Source organism: Lissotriton vulgaris, chromosome 11 (assembly GCF_964263255.1).
Source record: "Lissotriton vulgaris chromosome 11, aLisVul1.2, whole genome shotgun sequence".
Classification (NCBI taxonomy): domain Eukaryota; kingdom Metazoa; phylum Chordata; class Amphibia; order Caudata; family Salamandridae; genus Lissotriton; species Lissotriton vulgaris.
Genome location: NC_141699.1, coordinates 857,692,445 through 857,705,351, shown reverse-complemented (window position 1 = coordinate 857,705,351; position 12,907 = coordinate 857,692,445). Strand labels below are relative to the sequence as shown.

General features: G+C 45.7%; 1 protein-coding gene across 2 annotated transcripts in view; it reads right to left on the bottom strand.

Annotated features, from left to right (window-relative positions):
• The window catches only part of PXYLP1 (2-phosphoxylose phosphatase 1), a 396,884-nt gene that overhangs the window by 70,589 nt on the left and 313,388 nt on the right, over positions 1–12,907 (bottom strand). For both annotated transcript variants that reach the window (XM_086943994.1, XM_086943993.1), the window contains one exon: positions 3,669–3,808. In XM_086943994.1, coding sequence (XP_086800120.1) covers positions 3,669–3,808 — 140 coding nt within the window. The remainder of the gene's footprint in view (positions 1–3,668; positions 3,809–12,907) is intronic.

Here is a 12,907-nt window from a genome sequence, read left to right as displayed (position 1 = left end):
TTCAGTTCCTGCAGCTCAGACGAGGGATACTGGCCTCTAACTCGGTGAGAGGACAGGGCAGGCCTCGAGGGATGTGAAGAACCACCACCTGTGCTGCTGAGCCTTTCGGAGTCTGTGGGAGACCAGGATCAGTAGAGGGGTCAGCTTAGTTGCGGTGCCTGCAAATGCAAGGAAGTGACTCCTTCACTTCAAGGAAGATTCCGTCAGGTGTCTTGGATGCCCACAGGCCTTGGAAAGTTTCTGTATGGAGCACAGGCGTTACAGCAGACTAGCAGGACGAAGAGATCAGGAGCAGCAGGAGTCTTTCTAGTTGCAGCCTTATTTTATTTAAAGTTTCCTTTATTGCGGTTTTAAGGTACACGTCACATGTTTAAACAGTTATATCTCATAGACAACTCTTAACAATGAGCATTACAGCCGCCGCTTAGCAGCAATTTATCCACTTTGGGTTGCCTCTCAAGTGTTTAACGAACCGACAATTAGTATGATCATTTTCATTATCAATCATATAAACTTGTAACTGAACACCCCCCACCCCCCTACCGGGCCCACCCACCTAGAGGTCCGTCTAACAGCAGCTCAATCAGGGATATTATTCTCTCCCCTCTCCCATTGTCCGGGGGATTAATTTCCCACGTGACTAGCACCAGTCGACACTGTCTGTGTAGAATTGGGGGAGCTTCTCCCTATCTCCTGGACCATTAGCCCCCACACCTGCAATACTTTCGGGAGTTTGACATCTCTTAGAGTACTGCGTATGTGCCCCTCCTCCGCCAGTACCCAATCCCTCAGATCCGCTTTCCAGTTCATTATCAGCGGACCATGTTGTGCCAGCCAGTGGATCGCTATTCGCTGCCTGGCTGTCACAAGCTCCAATACCAGGAACTTCCTTCTGGTTTTGCGTTTAGGGTCTCGGGGAATCAATCCAAGGAGACAAATACGCACCTCTAGGGCAACCCTCCATCCAGTTATTCCGTCCAGTACACCTGGATCGTCGGACATGACCAAACCATGTGAGGAAAATCTGCCTGTGCATGGTGACATCTGGGGCATCTTGGATCTCTTGAACTGTCAATAGTGTGTAGGAGCTTGTGTGAGAGGTATGTCATGTGGACCATGTTGTATTGTATCTGCTTAAACCTATTGGAAACCGTCACCTTGCGTACGCCCCCATGAATTTTTTCCCACTCTCGTGGTGTAATCTCCTGTGGGCTCACCTCCTGCCATCTACCTTCTATTTTGAGAGGTGCGCATTTCTTGTCCTCCCTTAACGCCCTATACAGATGGGTGACAAGTTTCCGCCCTGGCAATCATTGTGACTGGAGTGTGCGAGTGTTCCGGGGCTTCCGGGAATGTAGGCCATAGATGTTGTGCCGTTGCCACTTTTTTGGCGTATTGCAAAAATTGCCCTGATCCCAACTCAAGAGTCTACAGCTTCTGGATATGTTATGAACCTTTGTTCCGGGTAGAGGCCCGACAGCATAAGACAACCTCCCGCCTTCCATTTGTCTGTAGACATGACCCGCTCAATGAGCGTGAAAGGAGGCATCAGCCAGAAGTCTGCCTCCAGGGCAAACGGTTGCACCTGGATAAGTCTTCTGACCACCCTGGCCCAGATGGAAGCTAACAATCTGCCCAGTGGAGGACATTGTTCCAGTTGCAGCCTTGATGCCCAGACCGAAGTCCAGAGTGCCGAGACAGTTGAAGTGGTGTCTTGAAATGAATCTTGTCCCACGACGAATCTAGAGACCCACCCTCAGGTAAACCCCTAAGTACCCTTAGGAAAGATTTGGGACGATTCAGGGTTCCCTCCCAGGGGAGGGGGCGGGCAGTGGGGAGGATACTTCCATGTCCTTTGTCCAATTTTGCGCTGGAGCCAATGGCTCCCTGATCTGGTAGAAGGTGGGCACCAAATGTGCTCTTCAAGCATACTGAGTGGCACTGGCAAGCGCTCCGACACGGTCCCAATACACTAAACCCTGTCTGGTAGGTGGTCACATCTCCCTGTGACAGGATACCTATTGTTCTCCCTTCCTCTGCTCGAGCTTGGCTCAGCAGCTGAAAGCCAGAATCGGGTCTCTGGTCAGCAGCAGCCATGTTGTGCTGTCTGTCTCCAGAAGACTAGTACGGGGAGCACTGAGGGCCTCCCAGAGGAGCCTTACAGTGCATGGAATCATACCTCCCACACTGTTTACGGTTGGGGGTATGATTCCGTCAGGTTTGATACCAAGCATGACAGGGTTCATTATAGACAGTTTACAAATGGTTATCGCGTAATGACGCACGGACACTTTATCGTAATGGCTGTTTCACTAACAGCCCTGGAGAATGGATTTCGAAGGCTGTAGGAGTGTCCTACTCATTCAGGGGCACCCTCACACTTAGAACCGAGCACCCTGCCTTCAGGATTGCATGTCCCTCTTTAGTGGTGACCTAAAGGTTTAGGGGCAGTGATCTTGGATATAGGGAAACCTATATCTTTCCTAAGTGGAGTTAGCACCAGCTTACACAGGATGCAATGGCAGGCATTTAGTTACAGTTCGAGTGGTTCCCCAAGGGTGGCATTATGCAGGCTTCAGCCCATGGGGGGCCACTTGTGTACCTATGCGCTGGGTACCTCAGTACCATATACTAGGGACTGATAAGGGTACACCAGTGTCCAATCTGTGATGTACCTAAGTACTTACCATACCAATTTAGGTGAGAAAGCACAGAGATTGGGGTACTGATTAGCAGTACCCCAGTCAGACTAGTCAGAAACAGCACAGCACCAGGCAAAAAGTAGGGGTAACCATAAAAGCAGATCCTACTTTCCTACACTCACTCATGTAGCGGAGATCAAAAAACAACAGGGTAGAAGAAATGAAAAGTCGAAACAGGCAGGCCATTCATGAACAAGAAGTGAGAAGAGATTCACTATAGGACACACATAATGGCGCCGGGGTCAACATGAATTGTAGGTTTGTGCACCAGTCTCCTCAACTGACATTTATGGCACATGTGTGCCAGAAGTGTCATCACACATTACAAGTAGGAAAGGCAAAGGACAGAGCAAGGGCTGGCCCTGTTTCTCCTTAGGAGGGGGCTTTGGCATTATCTTTTTTATTCCTTGCTGTGACTCCCCTTGGAGTCAACCACATTTTCACTCACTCGACCTTATTTTTCTCTGAACATTGGGAAGAACACCTGGTGCATTTTGCTAAAACAGGTAGACCATGGTAACTCAGGGATTGAAATCGGTTAATTGTACATTGATATTCAGGAGCTCAATCAATGTTCTTTAATTTTGAAATCCAACATTTTAATGAGCCTTTAGTTTTGTTTCCTGGGTATCCGTCGGGAGAGGGGGTGTGGGATCTCTTAAAACTTGTGTAATTGATGGGTACCGACCGGCCATGAAGATTACCACTTTCAATTGAGCAACTAGGGAAATGGGGGAGTGAGTCCTGGTCTCAAAGACAATCCTGAAAATGTACATGTGTACTAGTAGGAGTGGAAGATATTCCATGGATTAATAATTCTAAGTCAAGGACTCCAGAAGTTTGTATGCACACAAAAGCACAAATCTATTGTTGTATTTTAATTACTTTGCGCTCTCTCTGTGTAAACTATAAAAGTCAACTACTTAACAATAATGGAGAACAAAGTCAGCTGTTGGCCAATAATACCTGTCTGTGTGAGGTCTCCCATTTCACATAAGACATGGCTGGGGTAACGAGGAAGGCTACTCAAGGAACCGTCCATCTGTCCTTTGGCGCCCTTAGCCATGTGACTGATGAATGCTTCCAGGTGAGGATGGAAGGGTTTCCTAAAATAAAAATACAGAACATTAAATATATTATGGCAAACTAAAAATGTACACCTATATAACCTTTCCTGTCATGAAACAATTTAGGTTTCAACTTGCCGTAGAGCACTCCTTTGAGGTCACCAGCATCTGACACAGCTTTGGCAAAATGAGATTATTTCCCTCTCTGACTCTGAAACAGGGTAAAAATGCCACATATGGATGTATTTGTACTGATCCTTTCCCATAATTAACCAAAGAGGTTATCTGGTTTTCTTGCCATTCGGAGGGTTGAAGATTAGCCTCCCAGATACCCATAAGCATTCTAGGCCGGAATGGGAGCCAAAAGCCACCACGGTAAAAATGTTCAAACCAGGCATCTCCACTGCTTTGCTCTCTCTTTCTTTCAAGACGCTTTCTTTCCAATCTCACCTCTTCTTTCCCCTACTCTAATTTTGCCAGCAGTGCTTGCTTCCATAAACCACAGGGAACCTGGAGACAGAGGCTGATTCGATCATTACCTTCAAAAACCGGCCTCCAATGGTGTTAGCCCCTGGGAAGTGCCAAATGGAATAAATGGCCCTGGAAGTACTAAGTGAGGTCCAATGTGAGCAATCTCTTCTTTTTATCTGGAATTAGATAGTTTGACCACGGGTAGTCAACTGGGACAAAAAATGTGACCATGAATATGTTCTCTCGGTGGAGATAACAGAAAAGAGAAGTTGGGACAGCACCAGGGATCGAGAATCCTCGTCAGCTACCCTCGATATCGATTGCTATTGATAAAACGGCAGACAGGGGCTGTTTTACGCTTTGTCATTGTTTGCGCCCGGCACACCTTTTAAAAGGTGCGCAGGGTGCAAACAATGACAACGCACCCCATTATGATTGATGCGCTGCCCCCAGGGCAGCTGCAAACTCGCGCTGCCCTGAGGGCAGCGCATTGATGTGAAAACACAGGGCTTGTTTTGACAGTGCAGGTGGCAACCCGCCGGCACTTTTAAAGGCGTTTAAAGATCCCCTTTGCAGGCGACCGCCTGCAAGGGGATGTCTGGTTCTTCCCTCCGGAGGGCCCCTTTCAAGGGAGGCACTCACAGTGTGCCCCCAGGAAGGTGGCGTACTGAAGCGCCCACCGAGAGCTTGTTTGCCTCTGCGCCCACATCTGTAATATGTCTTGAGCAAAGGAATTCCCTCATTTGCATAATGCACACCCCTATGCAAATGAGGGAACGCCCCCTGATGGTAGCGCTGGCGCTTCAAGTGCACCAGCGCTATTGGTACTACTGAAGAGGGACACACAAGCGTCTATACCCCCTTCTGTGATACCAAAATACCCTGGGGGAGCAAAGTGGGCGCAAACGCCTGTTGCAACCCCAGAGCACTTATTGTAATACGGCCCCAGGTCGGTCATCTTCATGCTTGGGAGCCAAGCGATGGTGGACAAGTATCCCATAGCCAGGCCCACTGGAATTGTGCAGCAGGGGAGGACCACATTTTGGGGCAAGGCTGACTAAATTATGCAATAAGAAAAGGCAAATTATGTGCGTAATGTGGAACATTTTATCATAGTAGTACTTTTTATCTTGTCCTTTTTACACAGGTCAATGCTATCTGGGCAAATGCTTCACCTCATTAGCCTCAGTTTGACACCCAAATACAGCAATAAGTGATGGAAAGGGGACCAATCAAAATTTGCAAAGGGCCTTTGACACCCATTGTTGCATTTTTAGTACCATTTTATTCATTTGAGACAGAAATCTAAAAAATTGCAGACAATGGTTAAAATCTGCAAACTATGCAGCAGATGATTGATTATGCAGCAAATAAATAATTATGCAGAAAAAGCCGTCATCGCAAAATCCCAGATTTCCAATGGCCCTGCTTATAGATTGATGACCAACTGGCAAGTATTTGGAAACATAATTGCCATCCAATTTCCCAGATTAAACCCTCCTTTCCGTCACATGAATCTTTGTTACATTTTGGTCATGAACATGTTCACTTTGTGAGTTCTGATGAAGTAGGGTCGTTAACCAATCAGAACCCTACACAACTGCTTCCAAACTGCATAAAATTCAATTGGTGATTACAACTATAAACGAACCTTGCATTGCTTAGAATGCTTTTAATCATTTTAAAATAATGCTCAGATTACTTACCAGTAATCTTCATTACCCTGATTCTTCCTCAGTTCTCCTTCTTTCCGGACTTGCTGCTGCCGCTCCACCCGTCCAAGCTGTGTTTCTGTTTTGCCCCTGCTTCTGGGTTGGCCTGGCCCAGGTTGCTTGGACCTCCGAAATCAAGCCCTTTTGCAACATGGTCACGCAACGCTAGAACTAATCAACGCACAGTTTTTGGACAATCCAAGCTGGCAAGGACCCAACGAATCGCCTGGTGACGTCTCGAGTGCACTGCTCTGGGATACATAGTACGGTTGGGAAAATTTAGACTGGAACAACAGGGTGTTTTGCCCCTGTGCCGCGCAGTCTTAGATATACGCCTATGTATGTATTCTGCAGAGGCAAACTTGGTTACAGGTGGAGCCAGTCCAGAAGACTTGTGGGTAAGGGTAGTGGTTGTCAGTCAGTCTTCAAGGGCCCCTCTCCCCACTGCATCCTATCCCCTTTGGGGGTTTCGGAGGTGCGGCGGGTGAGAGGTGGGTTCTGAGTTTCAGCCAACCGACTGTCGACCTATCATTCAGAGCCCAAGAGGCTAACAAAGCCCAAGGTGCCCTGGTACCAGAGTTATAATTCTTTCTTCAGACCTGCTCATCTATTCATTCGGTCCACATCCCAATATCGTGAAAGACAACGACTACTCCATCACCCCTGTGAATAGTAAGTGAGTCTAAAAGGTCTTCTAAAGAGCGCTAACAGACTTTCTAATAAGTGAATGAGGCGGCAGCGGGTGTTCTAAGTTGGAGGTGATTACGATGGTGGTAAGTGTAATTTTTGCTTTCCCTGTCGATAAGATCACCTATTGTCTGACTGACCAGTAATGAATACCTCCTCTTGAACCTCACCTCCAGTGCTTCGTTGCAAGAGAGCCCTTCTCAGTGCTCCAAAGGTAGATCTCAGGGGGAGTCTGTATAAGGAGATAAACAGGTGACCGTTGAATCCGATCCAAGTACTTTATCAAACGGGAAAGCACCACACACACTTCGTTACTTCAATAAAGAACTTAGTTCTCAAACATTTTAATACAAGAGACCTTTTGTTACCGGAGATGGGGAACAAAATACCCCACGACCAGACTGGAAAATCAGCTCTATCAACAGATGTACTGTGCTCAGCAATGGGTGGAGTGCAAATAGCCAACCTCACTGTGTCTTCTTCACAGAGTACAAGTGAGACCCCCAAGCAGGGGTCCAAGATAGTCTTCTTACCCCTGTTTAGACATTTCTTTATCATCCTCCTGCTCCGAGGATCCTGAATTTTCACAGCTGAATCGCAGAGAAGACTATCCAACTTATTAAAAGTCCCTTTGGTTGGGGAAACAAAGTCTACATTTGGATCCCAGGGAAGGTCCATAACAATTCAGCCTACCACCTGGTCATCTCTGTTGGATGTAAAACGGCTTATGCAAACCACTTTACATGGCATCTTGAAAGCGTTAGTGTTGATAAGGCCAAACCGGGTGGACCAAACAACATTTTTGAAAGACATTCAACATGAACCTCAGCATTTTAAAAACAAGGCTGTAAATGTAGGAAAAACCTGGATCACCCAGCCCCCTACAGCAGTTATGGTCTCAGAGCTTCAGGGGGGGTCTTTGTGCCCTTTTAGGAAACAGTGAGGGTCAATTAAATTTGGTAGGCTCCGTCTATATTTCCAAATGCCCTATGTTTATGAGGAAAAAGCACCATCTTTTAAATCCTATTAAATTTTCCTCAGGTTTTCCACTGTGCACGGAGGGCAAGTACTTGGAATAGATTTTTTGGGTCTCATGCCCCATGTTCTGGCAAAAAGAAGGCCTTGAGTATGAAGGGAAAAGCCTGTAATGGTACCTGCCCCCAAGGTCAATACTTGAAGCCCCCTGGGGATAGGTTTGTAGACGTTTCCTCATTTAACAAGCATTGGCATAGCCAATAGTTCTCGCCTTAGGGACCTATTAAGTGTTTAGTTATGCAGCACAATATCCTTGGTGCAACAACATCAACTGTTGCATGGCTAAGTACTTATAAGGTCCCAAAAGCGAGACCTATTGGCTATGCCAATGCATGTTTGGTATAGCTACGTGTCGAGCTATTTGTGGCAGCTTAGGCACCTACTGGGTTTTTCACTGGCAGTATTGGAACATGTAACTCCCTAATTATATTTGAAAATACAAATTTGCAAGATCTAGAATGTATATTGCTGGTGACAAACGTAGGACTGGATGAAGGTTTTGGCTGCATTGGGGAGTTTATGGCAGCGATATCTAGTTATGTAAACCTAAGCATCCTAGACAACAGCATGCCTTAATAAGGACATGAAGTAGGTCAACCACCTCTCCCCAACAGTGAGAGAGCTAAAGAGGCTCCCGCTCTCGGCTCAACGTTTTCAAGAGCAGATGCATCCCCTACAAGACATTCCAAAACAATACAGAGGCAAACCTGCCCAAAAATCTAATCACTGCCCGTGGACACTGCAGACCACGGGATGCAAAAAGGAGAAGAAAAAAAAAATCTGACAGGCATTGTCCCATCTTCATACCCACGATCTGGAACAGCATGCACACTAAACATCCCAAATGCCCCAGCCCACCTGCAAGCCACAAAGATGAACGCACTTCTTTTTGGGGAGCATTCCCTACCGACTGGTATCAAGTATTCAGAGCTGGGTTTTCCTTTCACAGATCCTTTTTATTAGCAAAAGACTACAAGTCCCAGAATCCATTGGCTTGGCAAATAAGAATCCAAGATTAGAATCAGAAAGATCTGCTTAGTGGAATGAGCTGTCAGACCTGTGTATTCCTGTAAAGAAACTGCGACAGGGCAGGTACAGGTTTGTTTTGTTTTTAAATTAAGGGGGTGTTTGCAAAGTCTGGGCCTAAGGATATATACCGCGTATTTAAACACTGAGGGCCAGATGCATCAAGCATCCATTTTGCGATTCCTTATTAGCGAAAAATAAGGAATCGCTAATAAGGAATAGCAAAATGGAATGCATCAAGCAATCACTATAAAAATAGCGATTCCTTAGAATTCCTTAATTGCGACTCGCAAATTGCGAGTCGCAATTAATGAATACCTCCCCATTAATTCTTATGGGCCTAGAGGCCCATAGGAATGAATGGGAAGACAATCTCAATTTGCGAATCGCAATTAGCGATTCGCAAATTGAGATTGCGAGTTCAAGGGTGCAGGGGTGTCCAAAGGAAACCCTGTTACACCCCTGAATGTGAACTGTGCACATATGTTGCGCACACACATGCCCTTAGGGCATGTGTGTGCGCAACATGAAACTTTGAAAAATGCACAAAAGTGCATTTTTCAAAGTTTTTGCAAATTACCATGAAGTTGTACTTCGTGGTAATTTGCGTGCCCTATTAGCGAATTCGCTATTTTTGATACTTTCATGCATTGCATTTAAGGAATCTCAATTTGAGATTCCTTAAATGCAAACAATCGCAATTTTGCGAATTCTCTATTTGCGATTTTTGCATTTGGGATGATGCTTCCCAAATGCAAAAATTGCACTCGCAAAGGGCCAGATTCTGAGAATCTGGCCCTTTTGCGAGCGCATTTCGCTTGATGCATCTGGCCCCGAATGTGTTAGTGGAGAGCTCAATTTTGAGGCATTCCTCTGAAACTTACTATAAAAAAAACACACCACAAACAAAACTCGTTCAACAGGTGAAAGCGTCATCGCCTCCTCTCAGTTTTGAGAAAGGGGGAGGGAGGGTGTCCAGTTACCCCACCACAGCCTTCCTCGCGTGTAGTAGCATTGTTTGAAATGATAATGCACAATTACGAATGCAATAACGAGAATGGGTTTCAGTTCCCATTCTAAAAAGATTGTCTAAGGAACGTTCTTGGATTTCATCGTGCCACGAACAGGCTTCCTTCCACAAAGGAAACTTCCAACTTTTGTCATTATATTGTTGTTCTTGCACAAAATAAAACTTTCTTTGTCGAGATAATACTATGGGCGTATCCCTTTTTTGCACAACGAGGGGTGCCAATGGTACTGGGTCTTCGAAGTGAACAAACTCAGTGACAGAGTATTTCGGAGTCAAGTGGTGAGGCCCACAAATGAAACAGAAGAGTGGAGAAATAACGCACGCCCCGGGCGCGATCCCTGAATATAACTCGGAGTGCATATTGGCTCAACTGCATGAAGCATAAATCAAAAATACAACTTAAGCGGGTTTATCTACTTACCCATGCTTACGTGCGCGCAGTGCTTCAGCGAACGCCATTCGTGAGACAAGCCTGGAGAGCAGGCTGTGAGTCAGGACACCTGGTGAAAGTGGATTTGGTTCGTGAGGGCTTGAACAAAGCTTTCAAAGAAGCTTGATACCAAAGAAAGGCGGGTTAGAAAAGCTGGGCTACAAACCAAAAAAAGATAAAAATCCCACCATTTGTACATCATGTTGAGAACAAAAATCAAGTGCATTGTAGGATTTTTAAATTTTTTTTAAAGGACTTCCTACAAGTTGCTCTGCCTCTCCCCTCCCACGCCCCCAACCGGACCTACTAACAGTAGACAACACAGCTATGATGTACACGTTTTCAAAGAGCACCTGAGGGAATCGCCCAGTTCAGATTTTCTTTCTTCGCATGCTTATTTAAACCCAGAGCTTTAAATGGAATGAAAACAAGCGCGCGTGCCTCGCGCTGAAAGTAAATACAATTTTTAAAAAGTTTGACGAGGAGGGGAGGAGGCAGCAGGGGGAGGAGATGGAGGAGGGGCCTGCGCCAGTTTCCCTTGCGGGAGCAAGCAGGAACCATCTGTTAATTGCAAACAGATGGTTTCAACCCGCAAGGGAATCGCCAAACGTGAACGCGTTGCCATTGAAAACAATGCAATGATTGCACGTTTTTGGCCCAAAAAGTGAATTGATTGCAGCGCATGCGCACTGTGTAGGCGAGACCTAAAAGGCAAAATCAAAAGCAAAATCTTGCATTAAAGCTAGCCCTGATCCCATTCTTTCACCCTTAGATGTCCACACCAGTTCAAACGAGAAAGACCTAACATTAGCTTGCAGCAAGGTGTCTTAGCCCCAGATTCCCAACAAACCTCATAAAGAACCCCTTTCTGGCTCCGAATTTCCCCCCAGCTTTGAGTTTGTGTCCTCAGATCTATTGCTGGATATTACGCACCGGGAAAAAAGTAAATGAACTACGACCTTTAAACCACTCAAAAATCCTCTATATATTTAAACAAATCCCCTTCCTCTCAGGGATATCTTCGTTGGACTTAACTTCAGTTGGGTTTCAACATGGCGAACAAGATAGAGAAGTTTCCAGTCTCTTTTATTTGGCCCTGTATTGCACAGCTAGTGCTCAGGGCAGAGGAGGCCTTAGCTAAGGAAGGGCTACAAGCTTTCTGCCCCCAAAAAAGATCTCCCCATCACCAGTTCCTCAGCTGGGTGCTATTACTCCTGCTGTCTTAAATATGCATGGCGGATTATCTGCCACCCAATTGGAGCAGTTTATACCTTATAAACCACCCGTAAGGCCTGGATGTACATGGCAAAGTAGGCAGGCGCTCAAAAATCTAAGAGTGTTTATAGTAAATGATGGACTACTCACGCAGCTTGAGCAATTGGTATGGGGCAGGATAATAGGTTTTGTCCCTTAGAGCACCTTATGGAGGATGGCGACTGGAATACCAGGCCTAGTTCCCCCAAGAGTGAGGGGTCCTCTCTAAACAAGAGAATTTCGAGGTGGAATATCCATGAGTTCGAATGCTTTAAAAACAGTGAAGAACTGGAAGACAGTTTGAAACCCTTTCATTTTGTGTTCCTCCAGGAGTCCTGGAGAAGGTTTTATGGCATTGAATAGTAAAAGGTGGAGCAGAGCATCTGCAGGTGTCCTAATCCTAGTATCCACTAAGGTGATTAAGAGATCCTTGGAGGTTGTAAACGTGCCAAGTGGCCTGCAGTTTTCTGTGGTTGAAATGGGCTTGAGCAATAACATTCATCGATACTTCCATCTTATAAATGTCTATATACATAAAGAAGACCATTGGCAAATGAAAGGCTGGATGGAATAATTTGAAGTCTCTGTCCAGCATCTGGTAGCAAAATATCTGGAAGCGGTCATAATATTGGCTGGAGATGTTAATGCTAGTCTTTTCCCTGTATAGTTGGACCTACAGCTGGAGGAAGCCTTGGAATTTTATAACATTCCTCCAGTGCAATTTCCTCCAGGTGTCATTAAAAAAAGAGGCTAAAGTGTTGAGCCAATGGCTTGCGAATCATGGTTTGATTTATCTAAACAGACAATATAAAAATGATACACCAGCAGCAGCAACTTTCCAACAGGGCTTGTCTTCAGGCCCTACTGATTATTTATTAACGTCCTTTTGGCACCTCAAACTCTTTATGAATTTTGAAGTGGCAAAATATGACGGTAGTGCTCACTTCGCAACTTCAGCAGTCCTTGGGCTGTGCGAGCCAGCCACCGCTCAGAAGGTATTGCCTCTAGGAGTGTCCTATCCATGGAGGCTTTCAACACGCTTTGATCCGATTTATCTCCAACATTTTTCAACACCTTCCAACTGAAGGAGAAGACTGATATCCTACTTATCTGTGTTGATATTATTGTGTGGTACAATAAAATTGTACCCCAAGTTTTGGGCTGTATCACAGTAAACATAAGTGAGAAGGCCCCCGCATCAAGGGAAGGAGGCTGGTCTGATTCTGCCTGCCAAGAGCTAAAACGATTGGCGAGATGGAGAGACAGGAGTCATCCAGGTACTTTAGCCTCCTAGAAGCTGGCTAAGCTTAATTTACAATATAAATCTCTTGTGCAGACGAAAAAAGCTGCCTTCTCCCATAGTAAGTGGGATGAGATGCAGGAAAGTCTCCTCTCCAAGGATCAGCAAAGGTTTAGGGCAAAGGTCAATGAGCCTCGTGCTGTAAATAGGGGTACTCTTGCTTGCATGATCCCAAAAGATCAGTGGGCTACTT